The sequence below is a fragment of the Anoplophora glabripennis genome, unplaced genomic scaffold (genome assembly GCF_000390285.2).
Source record: "Anoplophora glabripennis isolate ALB-LARVAE unplaced genomic scaffold, Agla_2.0 scaffold29, whole genome shotgun sequence".
In the NCBI taxonomy this organism is placed as follows: Eukaryota; Metazoa; Arthropoda; class Insecta; order Coleoptera; family Cerambycidae; genus Anoplophora; species Anoplophora glabripennis.
In genome coordinates this window covers 1,917,615-1,944,364 of record NW_019416257.1, presented here as the reverse complement: position 1 = coordinate 1,944,364, position 26,750 = coordinate 1,917,615, and the positions used below count along the sequence as shown (strand labels likewise).

Genomic DNA, 26,750 nt, shown 5'->3' with positions numbered 1-26,750 from the left:
ACAAAACTCCAGTCTCCGCTGAAAGTCTACTTTTAGTAACTCTTGGTGTAATTGGATGCGATAAGGATGTGCTGTGCTGTGCTTTTGTAAAATCCTATGTATCGACGTTGTACTAATACAATTGCAAGGCCTTCTTCACGCTGTTACATAGCTACTTTTTCGGACTTTAGAAAAGAACTTGATTTTTCTGGAAAACTGTTGGAGATAAGTATGGACAACCTTATATCAGTCCAAAGAGCATTCAATTTTGCATTCACCCATGACAATTAATACGGATCATTCCATTTAAAAAAAAAGTTTCTCAACTCATAAGATAATTAAATGTAAGTTTCAGTATTTCCGAGTCTGAATAACGTACACGTTTTGCACACAGATGACTAGATAGAGTAATTTATGCCAAAACGAACTGTGAAAACTGCAGGTCTCTAACTCTTATGGTTTAGACGCTATCTAGCCTCATTTAGAGAGCTGAAATCGTGTTTTTTTTTTCAAAAATAACATCAAGAATCCCTCTTAGGTGGAACACCTTGTATATAGACTGTCCATAATTATCGGTGTTATCCGTAATAACGTATAATATAATTATATATTTTTACCACATTCTATTAAATTAGTATATATAAATACTTTCACAACGCGTAATATCAACTAATAACTAAATCTAAAAGACGCAACAATGACGTTAAAACGAGGATTAGGATTCTAATCCGTTATTAAGTTGTTAGTATCGCGCCAGATCAAATCAGATGAAAACTATCCGTATCAATCAATGTAGAAACGTCACTTTGATTTTATCAGGCCACAGATAAGAAGTCCTAACCACTACGGATCTATAGTATTTGATATTATCGACATATGATATCACTGATACGCGTATTAATTGATGGTCGATTGCGTGAGGTTCTAAATGACAAAACAGTGGTTCGTACGATTAAAATCGATGGACGTAACTTTAAAAGAACTGCCGCAAGTATATTTGTTGATCCACTTTTTATTTCACAAAAGTTACACTTTTCCAAGCAATTTTGTTACACCCCGTATAAATTATAGTACAAGATAGCGAAACCCAAACGTTCATCACCCACCACGAAGTGTAGATTTTGCTCCATTCTTATTAATCGACTCGAAGATGTGTTACATCTTTTAATTTTATTGTGACATGTCAGGCCTAGCGAGAATATTTGTTGATAAATGAGTTAAATGACAAAACTAAACTGTGACTTGACGATCATGTCTCGTCTCGTGCATCGAAAGAGAGGCATGCACCCACAGAAGCACTACAAAATTGGAAACGGCCAAATCCGAGTGCTTTTACAACCAATCGAGTAAGTATAAATAAAGTAGTAGTGTTCAGAAGGCGAGCTGCTAAAAAAAATTCAACGTTCATTTCCCAGCTACATCACCAACACTCAAATGAATGTATGCCAAGTGTAGCATCTACTTTAATAATAAATGTTTGGTAATGGGTAAAGACAGGGTGTTTGGGGCATGCCCTTCTCAATTAAAATAATGGCGTCTACCTAACGCTTCCGGTTATATCGGAAGTTGACGTCATCTTCGTTACTTTAAATGGAACACCCTGTATATTATTGCAATTTTGGATTCTACGTCAATTTTTAGGTGAACTTTCATAAAGGTTTCCTATTCTTAAAGTTAACCGTTTTTGATAAATTAAACTTTCCAAAAAAAAAATAAAAAAGCAATGCCTAATTCAAAACGATGTGTATTTTACAATAATAAAGTTAGAGCGATAAAATTTATAGGGGATATAACTAAAACTCTAAGCTTCCTTGCCATAATATCAAAATGACTTAATTTCATACAGGGTCATAGAAATTTAATGCCGAATTTAGTCATCTTTAAACCAGCTTAACTTATTTTTTTTAATGGAACATCCTGTATATTTTTGCGCAACCTGATGAAGAATTTTGTTCTCTTTCGAATGGTATAATGGTTCCCTACAACTATCTCTTCTGGTTTTTAAGGTATTTACTGTTTTTCGTGCAGTCAACGGATATCATATAATTTTCCTGCTTACCCTGAATCATCAGTTCGTGCTGCTGAACAGGATTTAAGCCTTTCAAAAACCTCCATCCAAAAGATTTGGAAAACTAATGGTCAGCATCCATTTAAATTCAATTTTGTACCAGAATGTACCTGCACTTCATCCCGGGGATGCTGAAAGACGAACCTAATTCTGTGAAATGATTTTAACGCGACCACAAAAATATTATCACTATTATATGAAATATTTGAAAGAACAGAGTTGAGTAGAAATAAGAAAAAAAAGTCACTTAATAAAAAATAATAATTTATAAAATTTAAAAGAAATAAGAATTTTGTAATGCGCAGTAATAAAAAAAAAGTTACTTATGTAGCAAGTCTTAGGGATGGCTTTTTATACCCCTTACAGCAGGGAAGCACATACCGCGGCCCGCTGTCGATGTTTATGCGGCCCGCCAACGAATTTTAAAAGTATTCTACTCGCCGCGCTCCGGTCCAAGCATATTATTACGAGACTAGAAATCTGTCGCATCAACTAGATTACAGATTCGCGAAACACGTCGATCCCCGAACAAAGTGGATGGTTCTCGATGTTTGGTAACTCGTATAAATACGACGCATCGCCGGCTACCGGGGCAGTTAAGTTTTGACTACGGATAAGCGAACGTTATACTGTTTGAGAACTGTAATCTGTGACGAGTAAATATTTCGTCGTTCGAACTTGGCTTTTACCGACTGTAACATATAATATTAATTTTGATATGGATAAACCAGGCCCCAGTAAGAAACGTAGTCGTAAGGTTGAAGATGAAAATCGACAGTTTCATGATATTTGGACCGAAAAATACTTTTTTATTTCATCGCATAACAAAATTGTCTGTTTAATATGCAAGAGTAGTGTTTCTATTCCGAAGGAATATAATGTGAAAAGGCACTATGAAACCCAGCATCCAACTTTTACCAAATTAACTGGCGAAAATCGAACGCAAAGAATTTCCACTTTACAACGGGAACTAATAGGCCAGCAATCTATGTTTACAAAACCAATTCAAGATGCTGAAACAGCCACTGAAGTTAGCTTTGAAATATCTCGAATAATAGCGAAAACTTGTCGGCCTTTTAAAGATGGTGAGTTTGTTAAGCAATGTTTGGATATCGCCGCAAAAAAAANAGTACAAGATAGCGAAACCCAAACGCTCATCACCCACCACGAAATGTAGATTTTGCTCAATTCGTATTAATCGACTCGAAGACCTGTTACATCTTTTAATTTTATTGTGACATGTCAGGCCTAGCGAGAATATTTGTTGATAAATGAGTTAAATGACAAAACTAAACTGTGACTTGACGATCACGTCTCGTCTCGTGCATCGAAAGAGAGGCATGCACCCACAGAAGCACTACAAAATTGGAAACGGCCAAATCCGAGTGCTTTTACAACCAATCGAGTAAGTATAAATAAAGTAGTAGTGTTCAGAAGGCGAGCTGCTAAAAAAAATTCAACGTTCATTTCCCAGCTACATCACCAACACTCAAATGAATGTATGCCAAGTGTAGCATCTACTTTAATAATAAATATTTGGTAATGGGTAAAGACAGGGTGTTTGGGGCATGCCCTTCTCAATTAAAATAATGGCGTCTACCTAACGCTTCCGGTTATATCGGAAGTTGACGTCATCTTCGTTACTTTAAATGGAACACCCTGTATATTATTGCAATTTTGGATTCTACGTCAATTTTTAGGAGAACTTTCATAAAGGTTTCCTATTCTTAAAGTTAACCGTTTTTGATAAATTAAACTTTCAAAAAAAAAAATAAAAAGCACTACCTAATTCAAAACGATGTGTATTTTACAATAATAAAGTTAGAGCGATAAAATTTATAGGGAACATAACTAAAACTCTAAGCTTCCCTGCCATAATATCAAAATGACTTAACTTCATACAGGGCGGTAGAAATTTAATGAAGAATTTAGTGAATTTTAAACCATCGCAACTTATTTTTTTTAACAGAACACCCTGTATATTTTTACGCAACATTATGAAGAGTTTTGTTCTCTTTCGAATGGTATAATGGTTCCCTGTATCTATCTCTTCTGGTTTTTAAGGTATTTACTGTTTTTCGTGCTGCTGAACAGGATTTAGGCATTTCAAAAACCTCCGTCCAAAAGATTTTGAAAAACTAATGGTCAGCATCCATTTAAATTCAATTTTGTACCTGCACTTGATCCCGGGGATGCTGAAAGACGAGCCCAATTATGTGAAATGATTTTAACGCAAACACAAGAATATAACCACTATTTATATGAAATATTTGAAAGAACAGAGTTTATTAGAAATACGAAAATTACAGCCGCATGAGAAAATCAACAAATTGTTTACTGAGTGTCTTCTCGATACAGAAAATGTCTACTAAATTTCATTTCTGTCAGTTTTTTGATATTACATCAATTTTCTCCAGACTAGATATTTAAAATTCACAAATCAAATGCTTTTTGAAATATGCAAATCAGACCAATTGTATCATTTATTACTTACAATTTATCGAAATATTTAAATGCATTATTAAAAGGTTTGTACAGAAATTAGCTTAATTATACTGTTGTAAATAGTTTTGATCTTAACAAAGTTAATCAAACATATGTATTTTATCACTGGTACACTAACTTTTTTACGAATATTTTTACAGAAAAAAATTTAAATTTATAAACTGAAAAATTAAATAACACCTTATTGTTCAGATATTATGGCCCATGAAATTTCAAATTTAATAAAAATACGTCTAGAGCAAAATTTCTTTCAATTCAACAATACAATTTATCAACAAAAGCATGGTTTAGATATGGGTTTACCACTTCCAAGACTTTCACCCATATTAGATGATATACAGGGTGAGTCATTAACAATGGTACACAGCTGAATGGCAGATTGTTAACGTCAAAATACAAATTTTCAAAACAATCGGTCCATACGTATCTACTTAAAATATAGATAAAAAAAGAAAATATTTTTTCAACTTTAACACCCTGTAGAACGAAAATGAGCAATAATTGATTAAGGCATGTTTGGCTCAATCGCTATATTTTGACGTTAACAATATGCCAATATTAATGACTCGCCCTGTATTTACGCACGATTTTGAGAACAACCATATATTGAATAATAATAATAATAATATATTCAGTCCATAATTTTTTATTTATTTAAACAATCTACACCCGTTAATTAAGTTTACTGCTGAAATAGAATAAAAAATTAAATTATTAAATTTCTTGGAATTTACTCAATATCAATTGTATAGCTTTTTGCAGCCTGAAGATGTGAGAAAATTAAAGTCAAAAGGTGTTAAGAAATAAAGACTTGTTTTTTTGATAAAAAATATGCAACCCAACATATTCTACCACAAACGGTTAGTTACTTTAAAATGAGATTTTTCAATTCAACAAGGGTATATTAAATAAGAATTTGCGTTTAAAACAGTACATTGACGTTTTTAAACGAAAAACTTCGACATGAAATCTTCTCTAACCATTATCATCATTGTTTACTCAATTTGACTTCATCCATCATTTAAATGAGACAGCTTGTGTATCTTTTCACCGCTGGCTAAGACGTTGGGTCTATTCAGAGGCGTAGTTGAAAAGTATAACTCCATTCGAAAGGATATACAATGTATAAAAAAAACAGACCATCTGACAAAGCTTATAATTAAGTACTTTTCGTTCAAATGAAAACCACTCACAATCGGACTGACAATAGAAACAGCCTAACCATTAGTTGTTCTGCCTATAAAAGGTCTATATCCTCAAAAAAACAGCAGTTACATTGGTCGTGTATAAAACACGAGATAAAATATTTGCAACCTTGAAACATGTGCGGAAAGAATACGCAATTGGCTTTATTTGCATTAACCAATGCAGAAAAGGAAACTAATTTAATAACGCGAAATTAGATCTCTTTATCAGGAAAACGTGTTCTACAGGGTGATTTCACTTTAAATAGAGAAACCGCAAAAATTGATAATAATAAAATATAAGTAGAGTTGCTCTATAATTTTTTTTCCTGGAGAACATGGTATTCGAGATACAGGATATTCAAGTTTCCAAAAAAAATATATTTTCTGTCATATCTTCATAATGCGCTGAACGATTTGAATGAAATTTACTACAGCGTATTCACTTAATTAGACTTTTTATTGAATGTAATATTAACCAGTAGCGTGCTACTGAAGGTGCCGCTCCATTTTCCCAAAAAAAAAAATACGCCATTGGTGGTTTTTTGCCATTTTCCCATCAATTATTGCTATTTTGCAACATCGGTAATAAATTTAAACATTTTTAACTAACAGTATATTGTGCAAAATTCAATTCTAAAACTTTTTTCCTCGAGATTTTTACTTATATCTTGGAAACTAAGTATTTTGGAAGAATATTGAAAAGGAAAAAAGTTTTAAAATTGAATTTTCCACAATATACTGTAAGTTAAAAATGTTTAAATTTATTGCCGTTGTTGCAAAATAGCAATAACTGATGAAAAAAAAGGCAAGAAAATCAAGTTATTTGCATAATTTTCTTAAAATGTTTTAATTGCTCCGAGAGCATTCTAATTTTGGTAAAAAAAACTTTATTGTATAATAAAACAACACACCAAATTTAATTAAAATCGGTTCTAGTTTTCGCAAAATAATTTTTTGAAAAATTTTTTTCGAATTTGCAAAATTTTGCACAGCCTCAAATANAGGAATGTTTTTTGTCCGTTTTTATCACACCGCCATGCCGGTCGCATTGTGCGAGGTCAGGTTTTACAGTGGACCAGTTTCCAGTGCTGTGCTGATGTGTATTTTTAAATCATTTTCGAACTGCCCTTTTTGATTTTTTTCTTTACAAAATTGTATTTGTAAGGGTCCCCTGTACATCCAGAATTTTTTTTTTTTTGATAAGTTCTGAATCACCCTGTATTGTTTATTATTATCGTTATAAAGGGTCTGATTTTTCTTTAAATAAAAATTATATTTTTCAATTCCTTGTTCAATTTGGAAGAGAAAAGGTATCTCGACTGTTTTTCTTATGACGGCACCGTTTTCGAGTAAAAAAATAAAATCGATTTATTGCATGGTGTAATCCGGTTTCAATAATTTGAAAAGTAGCAGAAATTATGCACTCAGCTTTTTGTTGTACGAATTTCATTACAAAAAATTATTAATCCTCGCAGTTAGCAACATCAGTGTAAAAAAATTTTATCAGTTTTTAGAATCACTATTCAATATCTAAACAGAAATTAGCAAGTTGGCTGTGCATTCGTTTTTGTTATTATTTGACAAAATTAATAACAGCTGTCAATTTGAGTTTTTGAACGCGAAGAAATTAAGTGCATAACTTCTGCTATTTTTCAAATTATTGAAACCGAATTACGCCATGCAATAAATCGATTTTATTTTTTTACTCGAAAATGGTGAGTCAAAAGAAAAATAGTCGAGATACCTTTTGTCTTCCATATTGAACAAGGAATTCAAAAATAATTTTTATTTTAAGAAAAATCAGTGCCGTATCATTTATTTTTTTAACAATATCTAGACATGCCTGTGCGCACGCCACTGGTGAAACTGAAAACAATATTTTTATCGTAAAACATGTACTGTTGTTAACTGTCAAAACCTGTAAAATTTCATAAAAATATTCGGAGCGGTTTCCGCAATATTTATAAATTTGCATTTTTTTATTAAAACTTTAACACCCTGTAGATCGGAAACTAAACGTTTTCAGAATATGGTATATTCAGGAAATATATCACAAATCGCTTGTACTATAACCTCCTGTAAGGAATGCATTGACTTATCAAACACCCTGTATATTATTATACACAAGTACCATTTTTTATTCACTTAACAATTAATTAAGTTTACTGCTGAAATAGAATCCCAAATTAAATTATTAAATTTCTTGGAATTTACTCAATATCAATTGTATAGCTTTTTGCAGCCTGAAGATGTGAGAAAATTAAAGTCAAAAGGTGTTAAGAAATAAAGACTTGTTTTTTTGATAAAAAATATGCAACCCAACATATTCTACCACAAACGGTTAGTTACTTTAAAATGAGATTTTTCAATTCAATTCAAGGGGATATTAAATGATAATTTGCGTTTAAAACAGTACATTGACGTTTTTAAACGAAAAACTTCGACATGAAATCTTCTCTAACCATTATCATCATTGTTTACTCAATTTGACTTCATCCATCATTTAAATGAGACAGCTTGTGTATCTTTTCACCGCTGGCTAAGACGTTGGGTCTATTCAGAGGCGTAGTTGAAAAGTATAACTCCATTCGAAAGGATATACAATGTATAAAAAAAACAGACCATCTGACAAAGCTTATAATTAAGTACTTTTCGTTCAAATGAAAACCACTCACAATCGGACTGACAATAGAAACAGCCTAACCATTAGTTGTTCTGCCTATAAAAGGTCTATATCCTCAAAAAAACAGCAGTTACATTGGTCGTGTATAAAACACGAGATAAAATATTTGCAACCTTGAAACATGTGCGGAAAGAATACGCAATTGGCTTTATTTGCATTAACCAATGCAGAAAAGGAAACTAATTTAATAACGCGAAATTAGATCTCTTTATCAGGAAAACGTGTTCTACAGGGTGATTTCACTTTAAATAGAGAAACCGCAAAAATTGATAATAATAAAATATAAGTAGAGTTGCTCTATAATTTTTTTTCCTGGAGAACATGGTATTCGAGATACAGGATATTCAAGTTTCCAAAAAAAATATATTTTCTGTCATATCTTCATAATGCGCTGAACGATTTGAATGAAATTTACTACAGCGTATTCACTTAATTAGACTTTTTATTGAATGTAATATTAACCAGTAGCGTGCTACTGAAGGTGCCGCTCCATTTTCCCAAAAAAAAAAATACGCCATTGGTGGTTTTTTGCCATTTTCCCATCAATTATTGCTATTTTGCAACATCGGTAATAAATTTAAACATTTTTAACTAACAGTATATTGTGCAAAATTCAATTCTAAAACTTTTTTCCTCGAGATTTTTACTTATATCTTGGAAACTAAGTATTTTGGAAGAATATTGAAAAGGAAAAAAGTTTTAAAATTGAATTTTCCACAATATACTGTAAGTTAAAAATGTTTAAATTTATTGCCGTTGTTGCAAAATAGCAATAACTGATGAAAAAAAAGGCAAGAAAATCAAGTTATTTGCATAATTTTCTTAAAATGTTTTAATTGCTCCGAGAGCATTCTAATTTTGGTAAAAAAAACTTTATTGTATAATAAAACAACACACCAAATTTAATTAAAATCGGTTCTAGTTTTCGCAAAATAATTTTTTGAAAAATTTTTTTCGAATTTGCAAAATTTTGCACAGCCTCAAATAAAGCATCTACATATTTGAAAATTTTTTCATACAGAAAAGACCGCTCAACCTTTCAAAGGGTTTTTTATTTTTAAACAATCAGATTACATTTATCAAATTGCAATTTCGTTTTTTTCAAAAATTATAATTTTAAAGTACTCGGAATGACGCTTCTTTTTTTTTTAAAAAAAAGTTAAATTCCGTTTATTGGTTCTCGAGATATAAGCGGTCAAAGTTTATCGGCATTTACCGTTAATTTATAAATAATTTAGCAATAATCTTTGATACAGTGGCTTCGTTTTTCCGAAGCTGGAAAAAATTTTCATATCCATAAGTTATCGGCAACATAGATAAATCAGCGGAAAAGCTGTCGCTCGCACGCGCGAAAAGTGACTCAAAACACGAAAAGTGGGGGAGGGGGGGCTTTCCGAGTACTTTAAAATTATGATATTTAAAAAAAAACTAAATTGAAAATTGATAAATGTAATCCAAGTTTATATACAGGGTGTATCTAAATGACACCGAAAAAATTCAAGGGGCGATTATCCGATGAAAATTAATAGGGGTCTTTGGTATAAATTTTTTTGAAAAAACCCTTCCCTGANTGCATTTTGACAGTTAGTTGACAGCTTGTTGACAGCTGTAAGCTGATGACTACATAATTTTATATCATATTTATATTCACTTATCTAAAAAACTTGAAGTTATAAACAAAAAATAATTTTTTGACTTTATTACCGGACTTTGAAGAATTGTTGACAGCTAAATGACAGCTGCCGATAGTCATTGTTATTGATTTGATATCGTCTTTGAACTTATCGAACTAAAAAAATAGAAAGATAAAACATAAAAAAACAAGTTTTTGGCTTTATTATAGCACATTGACAGCTATTTGACAGCTGCCAACTGTCAATTTTGAAAATCTAACAACAGATCTGAATTCAGCAACCTCAAAAATATAAACCTAGATAATAAAAAAAATGAAATAGGCTATTTCAAAAGTCTATACACACTGCGCATATACATAAATCCGTGGAGGATATTCGAAGCTTTAAAGCTCTGTACCGGCCAAATTATCCATTTTTGAGCTTTGTGGCCATTGAGACAATTGACCAGTATGATGAACTCTATCACATATCAAAAATTCAGCGAATTTGACCGGGACCCAATTTCCATAAGATTTGTGCGGGGTCCTTTGGGAAATGTTTTCGAAGAAATCACGATTTTTTTCCAGAAAACCCGAAGAAATGACATGTTAACCCGGAGCCCGAAGATGTACCACTAAAACCCGGAGATCTGGCAACCCTACCCCTCTTACATCCAAGAAGTGCGATATTTCGACAGATCCGGCCTGGTCTATAAGGTAAAATGGTGTACTCACCCAATTTTTTTTTTTTATAAAAGTATGTATAGCGAAAATTGACCACCTTTTTCTTTCGTTTTTGTTCGAGATGCGAAAAAACAAATTGAAGTTGTAGGGATATAAAAAAAATGATATAATGTATTTTGTATTTCCACTTTCTTGTTTTATTTTTAAGTATGAGATTTTTGGTTAGACAAAACTATTTTCATAAAAAATAACATTTGCCGAAAGGGTTCATTTCAATACTTTTTAATTTTTGGGGTTGCAAAATGCTAATAAAGAAAAAGGCGAAAAAAACAACCCCAACTCGATTTAGTCTTAAGGCTTTGGGACCTAAAATGGCCCATGGAGCAACCTCCTGAAGCTGGGACATTGTATTAAAACGGAATTAACATAAAACCGTCGATAGAGCAACGAATGCCCCGATTACACAACCCTCGCACATCATTCTACTCCAAAAAAGGTACATAATATCGGCGTTAGAGTCAGATACATGCACATACGAGTTTACAGACGTGGATGTTTGTGGGAATGGACCGATGACTAATGCTCCGGCAGACTATTAAACCAGCACTCTGTATGTGCAACGAGATACGATTGCCCGAGGCCCGCCTGCGCTTCTTTAGACACGGCTACATCTCACACACCGATCCGTTTATATTTATTTAGATAAAAAGATGCACTCTAAGAATAGACGCACTAGGGCGACTCGTTAACAAAAGACGCGCGACCCGTAGATTTGTATTTGTTGCGCTGGGGAATGGCCGTGCCTACCCACTACGTAGATATAATGTGACTAAATAATCTAAAATAAACGTGACGTACATCATGGTAGATCAGATTAAAAATGGAGTGAGAAAACTCCAATAATAATAATGTACAGGATCATTTACATAACATTCTTCCTCCCATTAACTTTTTTTACAGTTCTATCTAGGAAAAAAAAGGTAAAGGCCAATGGTTATCAGGAAATTTCTTGCGATTTTGAAACAGATACAGGGTGTCCCAATATTTCGTTACATGGAGCTACCACTGTTTCCTGCGATCAAAATAAACAGAATTAACTTACCCCTTTCCTAAATGGCTTCGTTTATCAACAAGATGGCATGAAAGTTGGCAAAAAAATATCGTTTTTTTCAAATGTCACTTTATAGTCCAGGCGGTACTTGTTTCGGGTTGGGTAAAACGCATATGATCGGAGATTTTTGCTTTAACGGCTTCTAAATAACATCAGAAATGATAATATTTCTACGCAAATAAAAAAAAACGTGGACTTAATTGTTATTGCAAAAAAGTATAAAAAAATAGCAAAAAAATTCATTTTTTTCTTGGATTTCTCTTCGACAATTTAGCAACTATTCGTTTTAGACAAAAATGGAAGAGGAAAAAAAGTTTTGTAATTAAATTTTGATCAAGATAGAGTTAGTTGCAATTCGAAAAAATAATTATTGTTGTTGCAAAAATCGGAAAAATAATTTAAAAAATTGCAAAAAATGCTAGTTTATTTGTAAATTTTTTTCAGACACTTGAATAATACCTAGGATCTTCATACTTTTCCCAATTAAACTTCTTAGTGCATAGAATCATCACACCAAATTTCATCAAATTCGGTTCGATAGTTTTTACATAATAATTGTTTAATTTTTTTTATTTTTTTTAAATTAAAAAATTTTCAAAATCAAATTTCTAAACATCTAAAGCCTTTGAATACTTGACAATTTCACCACAAAAAGAAGAGCTCTCAAGCTTTAAAATGCTTTTTGAAAAATTCAAATCGAACGATTAGGTGAGCCGTGGTGATTGTTTAAACATTTTCGCAATTTTCAAGCTTATAAACAATTGCAATAAGTTAATGTTTTTTCAATTTTTTTTTATTTTAAAATATGGTTTGAAAGTACTCGAAAAGGCGAGCATTTAAAAAAAACCTGAAGATCCGCCCATTATTTTCGGAGTTATAGCCCGTTAAAGTTAATCCTTATTTACAGCAAAACTATAAGGGCTGTTTTTTAAACCAATAGGTTTGTTATTCCGAGTACTTTCCAGATATAAATTTTCAAAATTTGCAATTACGGGCGTCCCATTTAAAATGTCACTCAAGACCGCGTGAAATCAATGAGGTATCAGTGGTGGGGGGAGTAAACACACAGCTACTCCGATCTGAATTCTCGAGTTCAAAATTGCGACACTTGGAAAAATTTCACTAATCTCAGCGTCTAATGGACCAATTTCGATGATTTTTTTTTAAATCGATGTCTCGCAACTAAAAAATTCAATTATCATATTTTCAACTACATTTTATTATTAATTATTGGACTTTTAACATGCCGATAAACAGTTACTTTAAAAAATGAGTAATTTATTATGTTTATTTATTTACTGTTAATTTTCACAACCAAAATTTTTGCATGTTGCACCATGTTGTTGGTATTAATTAAGTATCCAAAAGATTCTTATACTTTTTTTATAAATAAAAAATAAATTTTAGATAAATATTTTAAAAGTAAAGGAAAAAATTAAAATTATAATTATTCACAATTTATGAGTAATAATTTTTGAAAGACTTAGAAATTTATCGTACAAGTAAAAATTAATACCAATTTTCAGTTGTTTATTTAAATAATTATTGTTTAAACAATTTTATAATATTTAAACAAACTTACTAGTGTTACCAAAAATTTGAAAAGAACATTAAATTATTGCAATTGTTTATAAGCCTGAAAATTGCGAAAATGTTTAAACAATCACCACGGCTCTCCTAATCGTCCGATTTGAATTTTTCAAAAAGCATTTTAAAGCTTGAGAGCTCTTCTTTTTGTGGTGAAATTTTCAAGTATTCAAAGGCTTTAGATTTTTAGAAATTTGATTTTGAAAATTTTTTAATTTAAAAAAAATAAAAAAAATTAAACAATTATTATGTAAAAACTATCGAACCGAATTGGATGAAATTTGGTGTGATGATTCTATGCACTAAGAAGTTTAATTGGGAAAAGTATGAAGATCCTAGGTATTATTCAAGTGTCTGAAAAAAATTGACAAATAAACTAGCATTTTTTGCAATTTTTTAAATGATTTTTCCGATTTTTGCAACAACAATAATTATTTTTTCGAACTGCAACTAACTCTATCTTATTCAAAATTTAATTACAAAACTTTTTTTCCTCTTCCATTTTTGTCTAAAATGAATAAGTAGTTGCTAAGTTGTCGATGAGAAATCCAAGAAAAAAATGATTTTTTTTTGTTATTTTTTTATACTTTTTTGTAATAACAATTAAGCCCACGTTTTTTTTTATTTGCATAGAAAAATTATCATTTCTGATGTTATTGAGAAGCCGTTAAAGCAAAAATCTCCGATCATATGCGTTTTACCCAAGTACACCCTTTGTAAGACAGATACCGCCTGGACTATTATGACATAGTAAACTAAGTAAATGGATTAAAGGGGCAAAAGATTTGTGAACCCTTATCTGTAAAGATTAATGATATATACCTCAAATGTATCGCGGAACCAGTAAAATTTCTAGGTATTACACTCGACGAACATATGGATTGGAAGCCACATTGTGAAAATTTAGTCGGTTTATTAAACTCCACAAATTTTCTTTTTAAAAACATTAAAGACGTCCTAACTAAACATCAGTTAATGAACGTATATTATGCTCAAATAGAATCTCGAATACGACATGGAATTTGTTTATGGGGTGACTCCACCTTATCGCAGGCTGTTTTTGTTTCACAAAAACGTGTGATTAGAACAATTGCCGGTGTTCCAAGTACTAGATCTTGCAGAGCCCTTTTTTGTTGATTTTGATCTCATGACTGTTGCCTCATTATACAGTGTAGGAAAGTACCGATGATCTATCAGAAGTTACGTGAGAGCGATAAAGTAAGCCATAGAAATCCATGTGATAGACAAGGATGGCTATAATGAAGGCGTCTAATAGTCAACGCCCATTTCGCCCTTCCACAAATAAGAAGTGGAGTTGCATATATAAAAACTACGTCGTAACCCCTTGCTTTTTGGCCAAAAATGACAGCATTCTACTGTGTACATTCTGAGATACACAGGGTGTTTTAGAAAGACCTCCCGTAAATTCAGAGGGTGACAGTACGACAGAAAATAAGAATTTTTGTCTTATGCACTATATGTCTATCTCCTCTTGTTTTTTAGATACAGAGCGACAAAACAAATTTTTTTAAATAGAATTTTTACGAAGATTTCCAAACCGTGCGAAATATTTTTATGAAATTTGGTATTCCGGGGTTTTTAAGAGCGCCAAATACGCTGGTCTAATTATTTTTTGTATATTTCATAGAGGGCGCTAGTTATGCTACATTCGTATCACATTTTAAGTTGTAATTTTTTTAAGGTTAGGTTTTTTACCATTCGGGGTCCAATTTCTAATGTACAATTTTATTTTCTAAAACGAATGTACCCTTATTAGAACTTCTTAATGTGGACGTTTTTCGAGAAAAAAGATTTTTAATTAAACTCTTACAATATTACGGTGAATAAAATAAGTGACTTTTTTTAAAAGTAGGCTTATGCCAAAACTTATTAATGGATGTCTCATAAATAACGCATACATTCTTAGTAATATTTTAAACTCTAATTAACTTTCTATCAAAATTTTAGTGACTGGAATTAGTCATTACTAACTACAGTCACTAACAATCACTAAAATTGACGATTCAAGTAGATTCATGAAACTTGGTCCAGTGACGTTACTAATTATGGGCAAATATTCATTGATTGACAACCAGTAGCGGAGATGTTGGAAAACACTATATTAAGAACTTTAAAATTTCGAAGCACGTGGGTGTTTCTAAAATTGATTAAGTGCTTTGAATTCAAGTCGACCGGTTTACCGGTTGATATTTCTAATACAAGTATATCTTCTATTTACAGTTCTAATCTAAATCAAAGCCTGTAAGTTTCACAAAAAAAATTACGGGCATTTTTATTGGAAGTACAGTTTTAAATACGATGTAATATTTAATAGTTAATAATAATAGGGGGATACTGCCCCTCAGAAAATTAAAAGTTGCTACGCCAATGGTCGTTTTGGACTTTGACAATTACACTGTGTTTAAAATTGTATTTCTAACAAAAAATGCTTGTAAATTTTTTGTCCAACGAATAGATTTTAACGAAGGTATTTTCGATTTATTCGGCTATGTCAAAGTTTATTTTAAATTTCAAAACATTACATTCTCAAAGGTGGCTTATTTTTACGAATAAAGTGGAATATTTCTTTTTCGTTGGAAATGCCAAACAGAATTAAATGCACTTAGCCAGTGTTCATATACTCAGTGGCGTCGAGGTTCTAGGGTTCTTAACAATAGTGCCCCCTAGTATCTCCGTCACTGGCTGACATAGTTGTAAAACAAATCAGCAAATTTAAGCATATAATTAGTTGAGCCATTGGCCTAAATTTCATCAGTTTTCGCTAAACATTAAAAAATACTTGAATAAATGTTTTTTTTATTTCCCAAATATATCGTTTTCCCAACTGTATATGAACTTTTTTTCTTAGAACATTGTCTATCTTGCCTTCACCCTGTATCTCAAGCTGCCCCATATTCTTAATTTTTTATTTGGACATACATCTAATAAACGAATTGATTTCCTTATCTCAAATATTTATCACATAAATACCTCGGTCGAGTGAAATTGGAATTTAATCAAGCCACCAGAGGCGTGGCTACGTGGAGGGTTCGCAGATCACATAATTAGGATTAATTACCGATTTTTTTTTTGTTATTACTGTTGTTGTAAGTTTTTTAGTTCTCAATTAATAACAAGACAGATAAAGATAAGCCAATTCTGATTGCTTTAAAATAGGGTGCTTGCTCTATTTAACATTTTCAAATTGACCTTGTTTGACCTTGAAGCTTACGATCGAGGACAAATCCTAGATAACCAGCATATTGATTTCTTGACATCCTACCACTTTATCTGGAATTTGGTGGTACAATGGAAATTCCAAATAGAATACCATTACCAATACCGAGACCAATGCCCACTCATAAATTCGTTCTTCGAACCATATCTTCAAGTTCGCTATTATTGTACCTATCTGTGCGCCATTTTGGTGAAAATGTCTATCACTATTCATGCGATACATTTGTTAAAACACTGACAAAATGTACACAAGATTATATTACACCAACAAATAACTCAAACCGAAACTTAGAACCAAAGCAATTATGAAAACGTCAAAAAAATGAAGAAATGAAAGTAAACGCCGATTTCTTTCCTCACGGTAGTACGAGTGTATGATTAATAATTACAGAATCGGCCCCAGAAATATCATTAAAGTTAAAACCTTTAAAAAATGAAATCATCTGTGTCGAAAACATCCTGAATACGCAAAATATTTGATGAAAATGTATTATTAAATATTGTCTACATAATTAACAAAGTGCTTCCTTATAGGAACTTAATTTATTTCATAAAAATAGAAATATAACTTCATTGGGTATTGTTATTAAAAAAAATTAAACCTGATAGATTTTAAAGTGATATAAAAATTTAAGGTATAAAGAGACATGGCAACAACGTGAAGGACATAAATTTTAAAATTGTAGATGCATACAAATTTGGCGCAAAATTTTCGCGGCGCTTAATTAATACTAATTCAAGTTACTTGTAGTAATTTTTAGTAATATACAAATAACAGAATGTCTAAACATTTTTCTACGATAGTGGAAACAAAGTTGAAATTCGACAATTAATATCCGCCACAAGTTATTGCCTTACCATATGATACGCCACTGCTTGGCGTGCCGCTGAAACTAGCATATTAATTGCATTCACACGCAGTGCATCTCCTAAAATACACTAGTCCTTATCCTTACACCAAATGTTCTTAGGTAAGTTTCAAATTTGGAACAGAATTGTACGTATTAGTCGAGCTATTATTATTACACGACACGTCTCGTCATTGTAATTTATTAATAACTCTTGTAATAGAACGAACATAATTAAATCTATATGACATATTTGTAGTACAAATGCACTGTCCAGACGATAAATTACCTGCGAATTCGGGTCACTCGTATTTGTGACATGACTCGATGAAAAAAAATCCCTGATTGCAGATAATTCGCGAAAGAATCTGTACCTATATGTTAATAATCTATAATACCTGTAATGAATTACCGGGTAATTATTTTAATTGCTGAATGTCAATAAGAACGCAGTGGAGTGCGTTTGTCATTGTACAATTGTACATTAACTAGGTATTTAAGAAATATTAGTTTACTATCCGAACACGTTCTGTTGGCTATGCAGTGTTGCCAAATATAAATTAATGAAAGTCGTCAGAAAACTTACAACTACAACGTAATATCTAAACCGAAATGAAGTAATTTTGGGGTTATTTTCTATTCATTCGACTGCGTGATAAAGCAAATTTTGAAAACTAATTTTAAATTTAAAAATTTAAATTAAAAACTCAAAAATAAATGCATATTGAAAAAATATTTACAGAGTTTATCACTTAACGTTTCCACTGGTGGTAAAAAATACAAGACCGACAAAGGTCTGTAAAGGGCATAAAAATATTTTTTTATCTCCATTATTATAGACAAAGTTATACCTAGTACCAAAATACGTATTTTTCAATGTTCAAAAAAAGAAAGAAAATTAAATTTTGATTTTAAATGAAATACCCTACAAATTATTGTTTTTAAAAATAATGTCGAAACTAATACAATCTCAAACAATTCTCCAATGTATGTCGTTTTGTTCATTGTATTACAAGGGGTTGTTAATTTTTTTAACGCAACTTTGTATGGAAAAATATCAAACTGATAAAAATACACGTATTTCTTTATTTGTTATCACTAATATGCAACAAATGGAAAGTTTGTATTCATGTAATGTTTGAATGATATTCAGAGTGACGAAAAATCTTCTCCATTAGCTGTTAAAAAAGTAATCATTCTTACGACTTTTTATGTAAACGCAATATACAAAATTGCCAATATCTGACAAACGACTGATTTTACGGAATAACTGAATAGCGAAAAACTTGTCTAAAATTTACTCTCTATTGTAAGATGCAACCAAATTTGTTTTTTCCCGGGATCAAAAAGTTTCTTTGCATATAAAGATAAGAAAAAATATGTTTATGCCCCACATCTAACCCTTTGCTCCGTCTCTGGCTAAGGTAGATTAAAAATATATCTTAATTTCTAAGAAAAAATCGGTGGGAATATAGCACACCATGTATATGTATTTATATTTCAACCATACCTAGCGACGCCTTTAATAGATTTTAAAATTTAAATTAAACATTATAGCGAAGAACGGAAGCGGTAGCACATTATGATTTAAAAAAAAATGTGCAAACTCACTAAAGAACGATGGAGCTTATACGGACTTCGTAACAACTGGGAATATGAAAATTGTGGTTTCCCGTAAACGTTTATAATTTTTGAAATGAAATAAAGTATTTTCAACCACGTGGATAATCTTACACTACCGCACTTACCGTTGATGTTATCATTGATAAGCTTGATAAAAAGTATTCCAAAATTTCATCTCAAAACTTCCTCTATTAAACAACGTTACGACAATACTTACCCCTATGCATTTTCAATTGAAATGCAATAAAAAATAATATAGGAACTTGAATAAGATTCTTTTCGAGGTCCCTTCCAGAATTTATCCCCAAAACATTTTTATCACTATTCTTCAAAAAGGTTTATAAATGTTTATCAATAAAATGTTAAAGTTTTACAAATGGGACCTTTAGTTCCAGATTCCTTGTCTACCTAAAATCAGTGTCGGCTTGCCGCTTTTAAATGGAAAAATTAGTTTGCTAGTTTTGAAAATTATGATCATAACGGCAAGGTGAAAATTTAGTGGCAAGAAATTACAGTCTTCCACAAATAAATAACTTTATTTGTGGCATGAAATTTGAGAAATACCTACTTAGCTATATGCATATATTTACAGAAAAAAAAACTTGCGTTAAGTATTCGTATTAGAAGCGCTATTATAAATCTTACACAGTTCTAGTATTTACAATATTAGATACGTATCCCCACGCAAAATAATAATAAAACATCACAACCTTTTTGGTTATTACAGATTTCGATTAATAGATACCGGGATTAAAATTATTAGGTAAATATATAAAAATCGGCAAAATGATAACAAGTATTGTATAATAATGTAAACAATGATTCAAGAAATCCTAAATTTAGTTTATGTTATAAGATTATGCCTATTTTCATGTAAAAATTATGTATTATGAGACTGATAAGAAGGTAAGTATATAATTAAGAAAAATAACGTGCGTAACATTTATTTACAAAGTACGTAAAGTACGTACTGTAAACGTATTAAGTAATGTTAATAAAATACACCCAAATTTTAAGTTGATGATACTACGTCGTATAAATACTAGTCAATTAGGTACAGAATAAATTATAATAAAAAAAAAATAACATTCCTTACATAAATTCGTCTCAGAATACCAGTTTGTATTTTGGAAGATAAAACTTGAAAATTGTGAACAATAATTTTAAACCTGGACATTTATAACACAATCAAATGTAAGATAAAAGTAAATTTTAAAAATAAAATTTAGCTTCCCGCAAAAAATATTGCGCAACGCATGCGCAGTACTACATCAAACATGTATGCCACTGCGGAGACCTGGCCGTGAGCCCGATTAAATTCATTTTTGTTGTTTAGATTTACATAAATGTCAAAAATTTTACCTTTTACCGATTCTGCAATGCTTCCTACACAATTCTGTACTTCCACTGGGGCACTTTTCTTTACATACTGACACAGTTTACCGAACACTCGTATAACTGATTAAGAACACACAGTCAGAACGACTACAAGTCGTTGTGCTTGTAAACTAGACTCCATTTTAATATCTAAAACGACTTTCCCCGAATCGGTGCCGACTTCGACCGATGCAATTGTGATTTATCTGAATCACAATAATTTTAATCAATTTTAATTTTCGGTTTGATTAATACACCGTTTATTTTAGATCATTTTTGTTTTTCGTTCTCAGTTAATACCAACTGTTTTATAATACTCTTTATCCATTTAGGAGTTACACAAGTTTCACGATTTGTACATGCCTTTAATGTTCATACCCGTATTAACTGCCTACCTATTCTATTACCTTTTATCTATTTAATTTTACAAATGGCAATGGCGTATCTGAAATATATTTTAGAAGGAGCCATGTCGGTAACGATAACTGGTTTTTCAATCACAAGTTTCCACTTTTTTATTATTTAATTATAGACATCTCATGACTGATCAGTGATCACTTGAATTAGGTACCTCCTGCCTAGTTAACTTACCGATAAATAAATAAGTTATAGGTTTATTGCTTAAGGAAATGTGTGTTTGTAGTTTATAACGATATAATAGGCATTTTAAATTTAGCGCTATTTAAAATAAAAACGTTCCACAATTTTTTACTGGATCAGTCTATGAAACGAAATTTTATTGGTCTAAAATTTAAGGAATGTGGAAGGCTTTTGTTTCAGTTTTTCGCATGTTTTTGCATTGTTGTATTTGTTAAAGATCATCAATTATCGTTTCTTTCTTTTATAGTTACATATTACTAAATTAATATCGACTGGTATGTATTCCTGTACATGTTTGTTAGATTACTTTTATACGGTAGAAAAAATATATTTTTTATATTTGAATATTGCAGGAATTTTCCGACTTGAGCGAAATGCCATTGCTTAAGAAATCATCCAAAGGAAATCTGTCCCAGCACAAAAATGCTTTCAAAATTCCTTATGCAGACCTAACTAAAGTAAAAAATATAATCGGCAACAAAATAAACGAGCCTGAAATAAAAATAGTAAATCGTGCCTTTGCCAATAGACTTTCACAAGAAAAAAATGAGAATTGGTCATCCTCTCCCAAAGAAATCTGCAGCCAAACGGATGAAAATAGAGAAAATTCTCAGGAAAAGGAAAATACAGCCACAAAAAAGAAAAACAAAAGTGAACACGGAAATAAAATGAGAACGTTATCTTTTGAAACCGAAAGTTCAGTTTCTCAAGAGGTATTGAACAAAGATGAGATTAAGACTGCGTATGTAGAATTCATGAATAATTCATTAGCCGATAAGAAAAATAAGAAAAAGCGTGCAATTATATATAGTTCGTCAGAGGAGCTTTTTGATATAGTGGAAGGATTTCAAACTGACAATTTGAAAATTCATCCTAAAGAAGTAACGGAGAAGAAAAATAAAAAGGAAACAGAAAAAAAATCACGCACAAAGAATATACCTAAAAGTAGAAATCCCTCGAATGAACAAATAGAGGTATCTATGAGTGGTACAAAGAACAAAAAAAATTCACGTGAAAAGACAAATCGAACTGCAAAAAAAGGAAAGAAAGACGAAAGTGAACAGACAAGTAAAATCAGAAGGTTGTCTTTTGATACTGAAGGCTCATTTTCTCAAGAAATATTGAACAGTGCTGAAATTAAAGCTGCTTATGTAGACTTCATGAAAAATTCCTTAGTTGATAAGAAAAAGGGAAAAATTATGTATAGTTTATCGGAGGAACTTTTTGATGATATTATGTTTCAAAATAACAAACCGAAAATTGATAGTAAAGAAAAAGTAGTTAAAAATAAAAATAAAAGGAAAATGGAAAAACAATCACACACAAACAAAAAACCCAAAAACAGAAAGCACTCGGATAAAGAAATAGAGGAATCTCTGAGCGATAACGAATTTCCAGGCTTAACAGTAGAAGAAAAAATAAATAAGATATATGAAAAAAGGAACGTAGGGTTGTACGTGTTATGTGATACATGTAACAAAGCACGGTACTTACCTCATGTAATCGATCCTCTGGATCTTCCCGAAACATGGTTTTGCTACATGAACCCGGACGAGAAACACAATAAATGTTCAGATCCGGAACATGTCGAAGAAAACCGCGATTTTCTAATAGACAATCTGTATAATGCTGGCAGCATTGTCTTTGTTAAAATGGACGGTTACCCTTGGTGGCCAGCTATGGTTGAGGACGATGTTGACACCGAGACATATTTTTGGTTGGAGGGCAATTCAATGTCACCGGTAATTTTTTTTAGTTATACAGGATGTAGGGCTACAGCCCCCAAAATATTTTTTCCTCGGATCTCCAAAATTGTTCCCAAGATAAAACTAAAATTTGAAACGAACTGGTGGTTTTAAACTCAAATTTTAATTAGAAGCATCCCAAACTGGGCAAATTGTGATTAAATTTGGCTTTAGCTTTTTTGTATGTGGACTTTTCCAACTTTATTCCAAAATTTTGAATTTTAAACCCATAAGGGTTGCATTGTTGGGGAGAGTACAATTATAAACCACAAAAATGCTTGTTTTAAATTGTAAGTCATGTTAACTGAGTATCAATTATTTAGAAATGCGTGTAAGAATCTTCGAGTTTAATTTCTCACAATCAGTTTTGAGCTGTGAGCTGTTTTGTTTGAAGACGTGCTACTTTTTCACATCAACGATATTATTTTCTGAAAGAAAAAGTCAAAATACACAAAAATGGTATGTTCGTCTTATTTCGATAGAAACTAACCGTTTTCAAGATTGCCGACAAATTGTTTTTACAAAAATCAAAAGTAGTAAAATTTACAATAACTTTAAAGAAGCTTATCAAATTTCGGAGATGGCATCTTTGAAACAATTATTTGTGAAGGAAATTGTCAGGACAAAACTAAATCACACTGCTACATTTCGTTTATCGAAAAAAAAACTATTCAAAATTTACTCCTCTTGCTTCTACATACATTTTAGCCTTTCTTTCTTGAATTCTGTTTAAATATGTCTCCTCATTATTAATACATATGTATGCAAAGCTCTGTAGTTCTCTCCAAAAATAGCAATTAAGTGAACTTAAGTCTGGTGACCGAGCAGGCCAAGATGCTGATCCTCCATGGGCTATCCACTTAACGGGAACAGAGCTGGGAGTATTTTGACAAAACAAATACCAAATAGTATTTTAAATATAAAATAGTATTTTGTAATTAAAATACTTTTGTTATAACCCTAAAAATATTTTGCATTTCAAATACTTTAATAAAGTATTTTGTATTTTAAGAAAGTATTTAAAGTATTCTAAAAGTAATTTAAATACTCTTGAGTATTTAAATTACTCGAACTATTTAAAATACCCAAAATACCTACTAAGAAAAATTATGCACCTGCACTCCTGGAGTTAGCACATTTTACTCTGCATTCTGCAATGTGCATTACGTTATTCCTATTCTTTCTACTACCATTTAGGTCACTAGTCAAGTCAGTAGTCAATCATCAAAATTTAAAATTAACTTATTGATTAGTCCAATTAAATTGGCCTTTAAATCGCAATTTTGTTCAACTTGCCTGAATTTATAGTACATTCAACCACTACGTAGCTGGACAACTGTAGTCTCTAGCGTCACTCGCAATACGCGTGGAGAGCCACGTGGCCTTAGCGACTCCGAATACTGAAATCCGTCGTTGCGAGAGTGTTTACCTCTTATCTGTGGTGTTTACAACAGTTTTTTAGTAGTTAGTGTCTAAAATGGTTTTCATGTATAGCAATTCGGAGTTGATGGATATCGTTTTAATTTATGGTGAATCAAGACAACATTGGTATTATGGTGAAGTATTTGTGTTATGGTGAAGCAAAACAACATTTGTGTTAGTTCGTAGAAAGTGAGTAAAGACGGACCCAAATATGTTTACACGTTGGTGGATAAAATTTTGAACAATTGTTGTCGTAACATCGGGTATGTCAAATGATTTTATTATTTAAAAACACAAATTAATTTTATGAATTAATAAAGGCAAAAGCATTTAAATTTGCCGATATAAAATAGATGCTATAAAATTCGATTTATTTCTTTCTTTGCGAAAGTTTTTGTCCGTTTTTATCACACCCCCATGCCGGTCACATTGCGCGAGGTCAGGTTTTACAGTGGACCGGTTTCCAGTGCCGTGCAGAAGTGTATTTTTAAATCATATTCGAACTGCGCTTTTTGATTTTTTCTTTACAAAATTGTATTTGTAAGGGTCCCCTGTACATCCAGAATTTTTTTTGGATAAGTTCTGAATCACCCTGTATATCTATTTCTCTGAAAAAATCACGTTCGCTTTGTGAAATTGTTATAATTTTTTTATTAAAAATTAAAAAATATACCAATCTACTTCTCTGAAAAAATAGTTTACATTTTTTAGAGTAGATTTAAAAAAATTATAAAATTCATTAATTTTTTTGCTTATGATTTTTTAAATTTCTGAAATCGTCTCTTAACTTCTAGTCTCCCTAACTCTGTTAATTTTAATAGTACAAGAAAAAGTCAATGGACCATTTCTATGTAGAATTTTATGCTCTACAACTTTTATAAGAAACATTTTTTCTAACTCACCCCTGGCCGGAGGTTGAAAAGAAATTGCTGTCCCTTATTATTATACACCTCAAACTAACTTATATAAAAAATTCAGGCAAGTTGACCAACATTTGCGATTTAAAGGCCCATTTAATTAGACTATAATGGGCTATTCTATGAAAAGCTAATAAAAAATTTTGAGTGAATTAAATATTCTGCTAATCTAAATGAAAATAATTGTTTCCAGACTCGTCTATTTTTTTTTTACTTTTTTGATGATTTAAGTCACATCTTAACAGTTTCAGATTTAATATTTCACAAAAATATTTTAAATACTGTTAATGAATATTTTCAATATATGTATTTAATATTTAACATACTTAAAATACTATTTTAAATACTAAGTAATTTATATTTAAAATACTTTGCCATTGTGTTTTGTTCTTAAGTATTTTAAAATACTTTCGTACTAGTATTTCGTAATTTGTATTTTAAATACATTTTGAAAGTATTTTGCCCAGCTCTGATCCATGCATAAACATTTACTAAAAGGTTACTTAAATGTACGCCATCCAGAAGGAGAGGCAAGTAATTTAAGGAAAATTTTTTAAATTTCAGTTGTGAATCTTGAAGTTGAATTATCTCTACATATATTTAAAGAAAATTTTGTTGGCATCAAGCCTGTTTTTTCACATTGTTAATTGAGAAATGCATTTTTTAATAATTTTCTTGCAGACCTTCTACCATGTCACATTTTTCGATTCTACGGGAGTTACCAGAGCATGGATAAAAACGGAAAAGATACAGCCTTTCACGAAGAACCTAAAAAGGCCCGAGTTTCAGTTACCCGCAAAGCACCAATACAAATCTAGAATGAACATGGCCATGAAACAAGCCATGGATGCGGCAGATATGCCCTTGATCGACAGATTGAAAACGTACGGTTTTTTGAAACGATACAGAAAACCGGTAAAGCGTAACAAAAATACCAAAAACAAGGAAATCCTAGACGAGAAGCGTAGGGAGGTGTCACCTTTTGTTGAAGACATGTCTGTGCTTTTGGACAGCATAAATATGTCCGACATATCTTTTAATTTGCTTGACTAGGCTGTTTTGAAATCGATGTCATTCGTTTTTAATATTCAGAGTTTAGTTTTTATTTTTTGAGACGATAAAATAAAGTTCAGTTAGTTAAATTGCTAAATTAAGTTCCGTTTCAAATTAGTTCTCAAGCAAGAACGTAGTAATTTGGTCGAGTTTAATTTTAGTTTTTTTTTTTTTCTGTAAAAATTAAGATCCCAAAAGTTTTTGATAATTTTCCATTCTACGGGGTGTTCGGAAATGAATGTGCCTTACTTCGAGATTAGTTTCCCTGTATGAAAATCATTTAGATCAAGTTGCTTTTGTACAATTTGTTTCCTTAAAACGTTTCAAGTTTTAATTTTTATTTTGTTTTTTGTAATTTTTTATTTTAAGATAAGTGATTTTTAGGGCAATTCATTGAAAGGTATAAGGAAATTTCTGAGGTAGACAAAGATAAGCATAGGTTTATTTTTTGTTTTTCATTTTTTTTCGTAGGAATTTTGAGAATTTACAGGTGTTTTATGAAATATTTCTTT

At 31.2% G+C, this 26,750-nt stretch overlaps 2 protein-coding genes across 3 annotated transcripts in view; one reads left to right on the top strand and one right to left on the bottom strand.

Moving 5' to 3' along the window:
- The window catches only part of LOC108908463 (probable RNA methyltransferase bin3), a 107,824-nt gene extending 87,224 nt beyond the window's left edge, over positions 1–20,600 (bottom strand). For both annotated transcript variants that reach the window (XM_018712504.2, XM_018712514.2), the window contains exon 1: positions 20,487–20,600. The gene's annotated coding sequence lies outside the window, so the exon portion shown is untranslated. The remainder of the gene's footprint in view (positions 1–20,486) is intronic.
- On the top strand, positions 20,007–26,238 carry LOC108908433 (zinc finger CW-type PWWP domain protein 1-like). The gene is made up of 4 exons (XM_018712472.1): positions 20,007–20,030; positions 21,455–22,302; positions 22,447–22,843; positions 25,867–26,238. The coding sequence occupies exons 1-4, from the start codon at positions 20,007–20,009 to the stop codon at positions 26,236–26,238; spliced, it is 1,641 nt and encodes a 546-aa protein (XP_018567988.1).
- Positions 26,239–26,750: the final 512 nt, after the last annotated feature.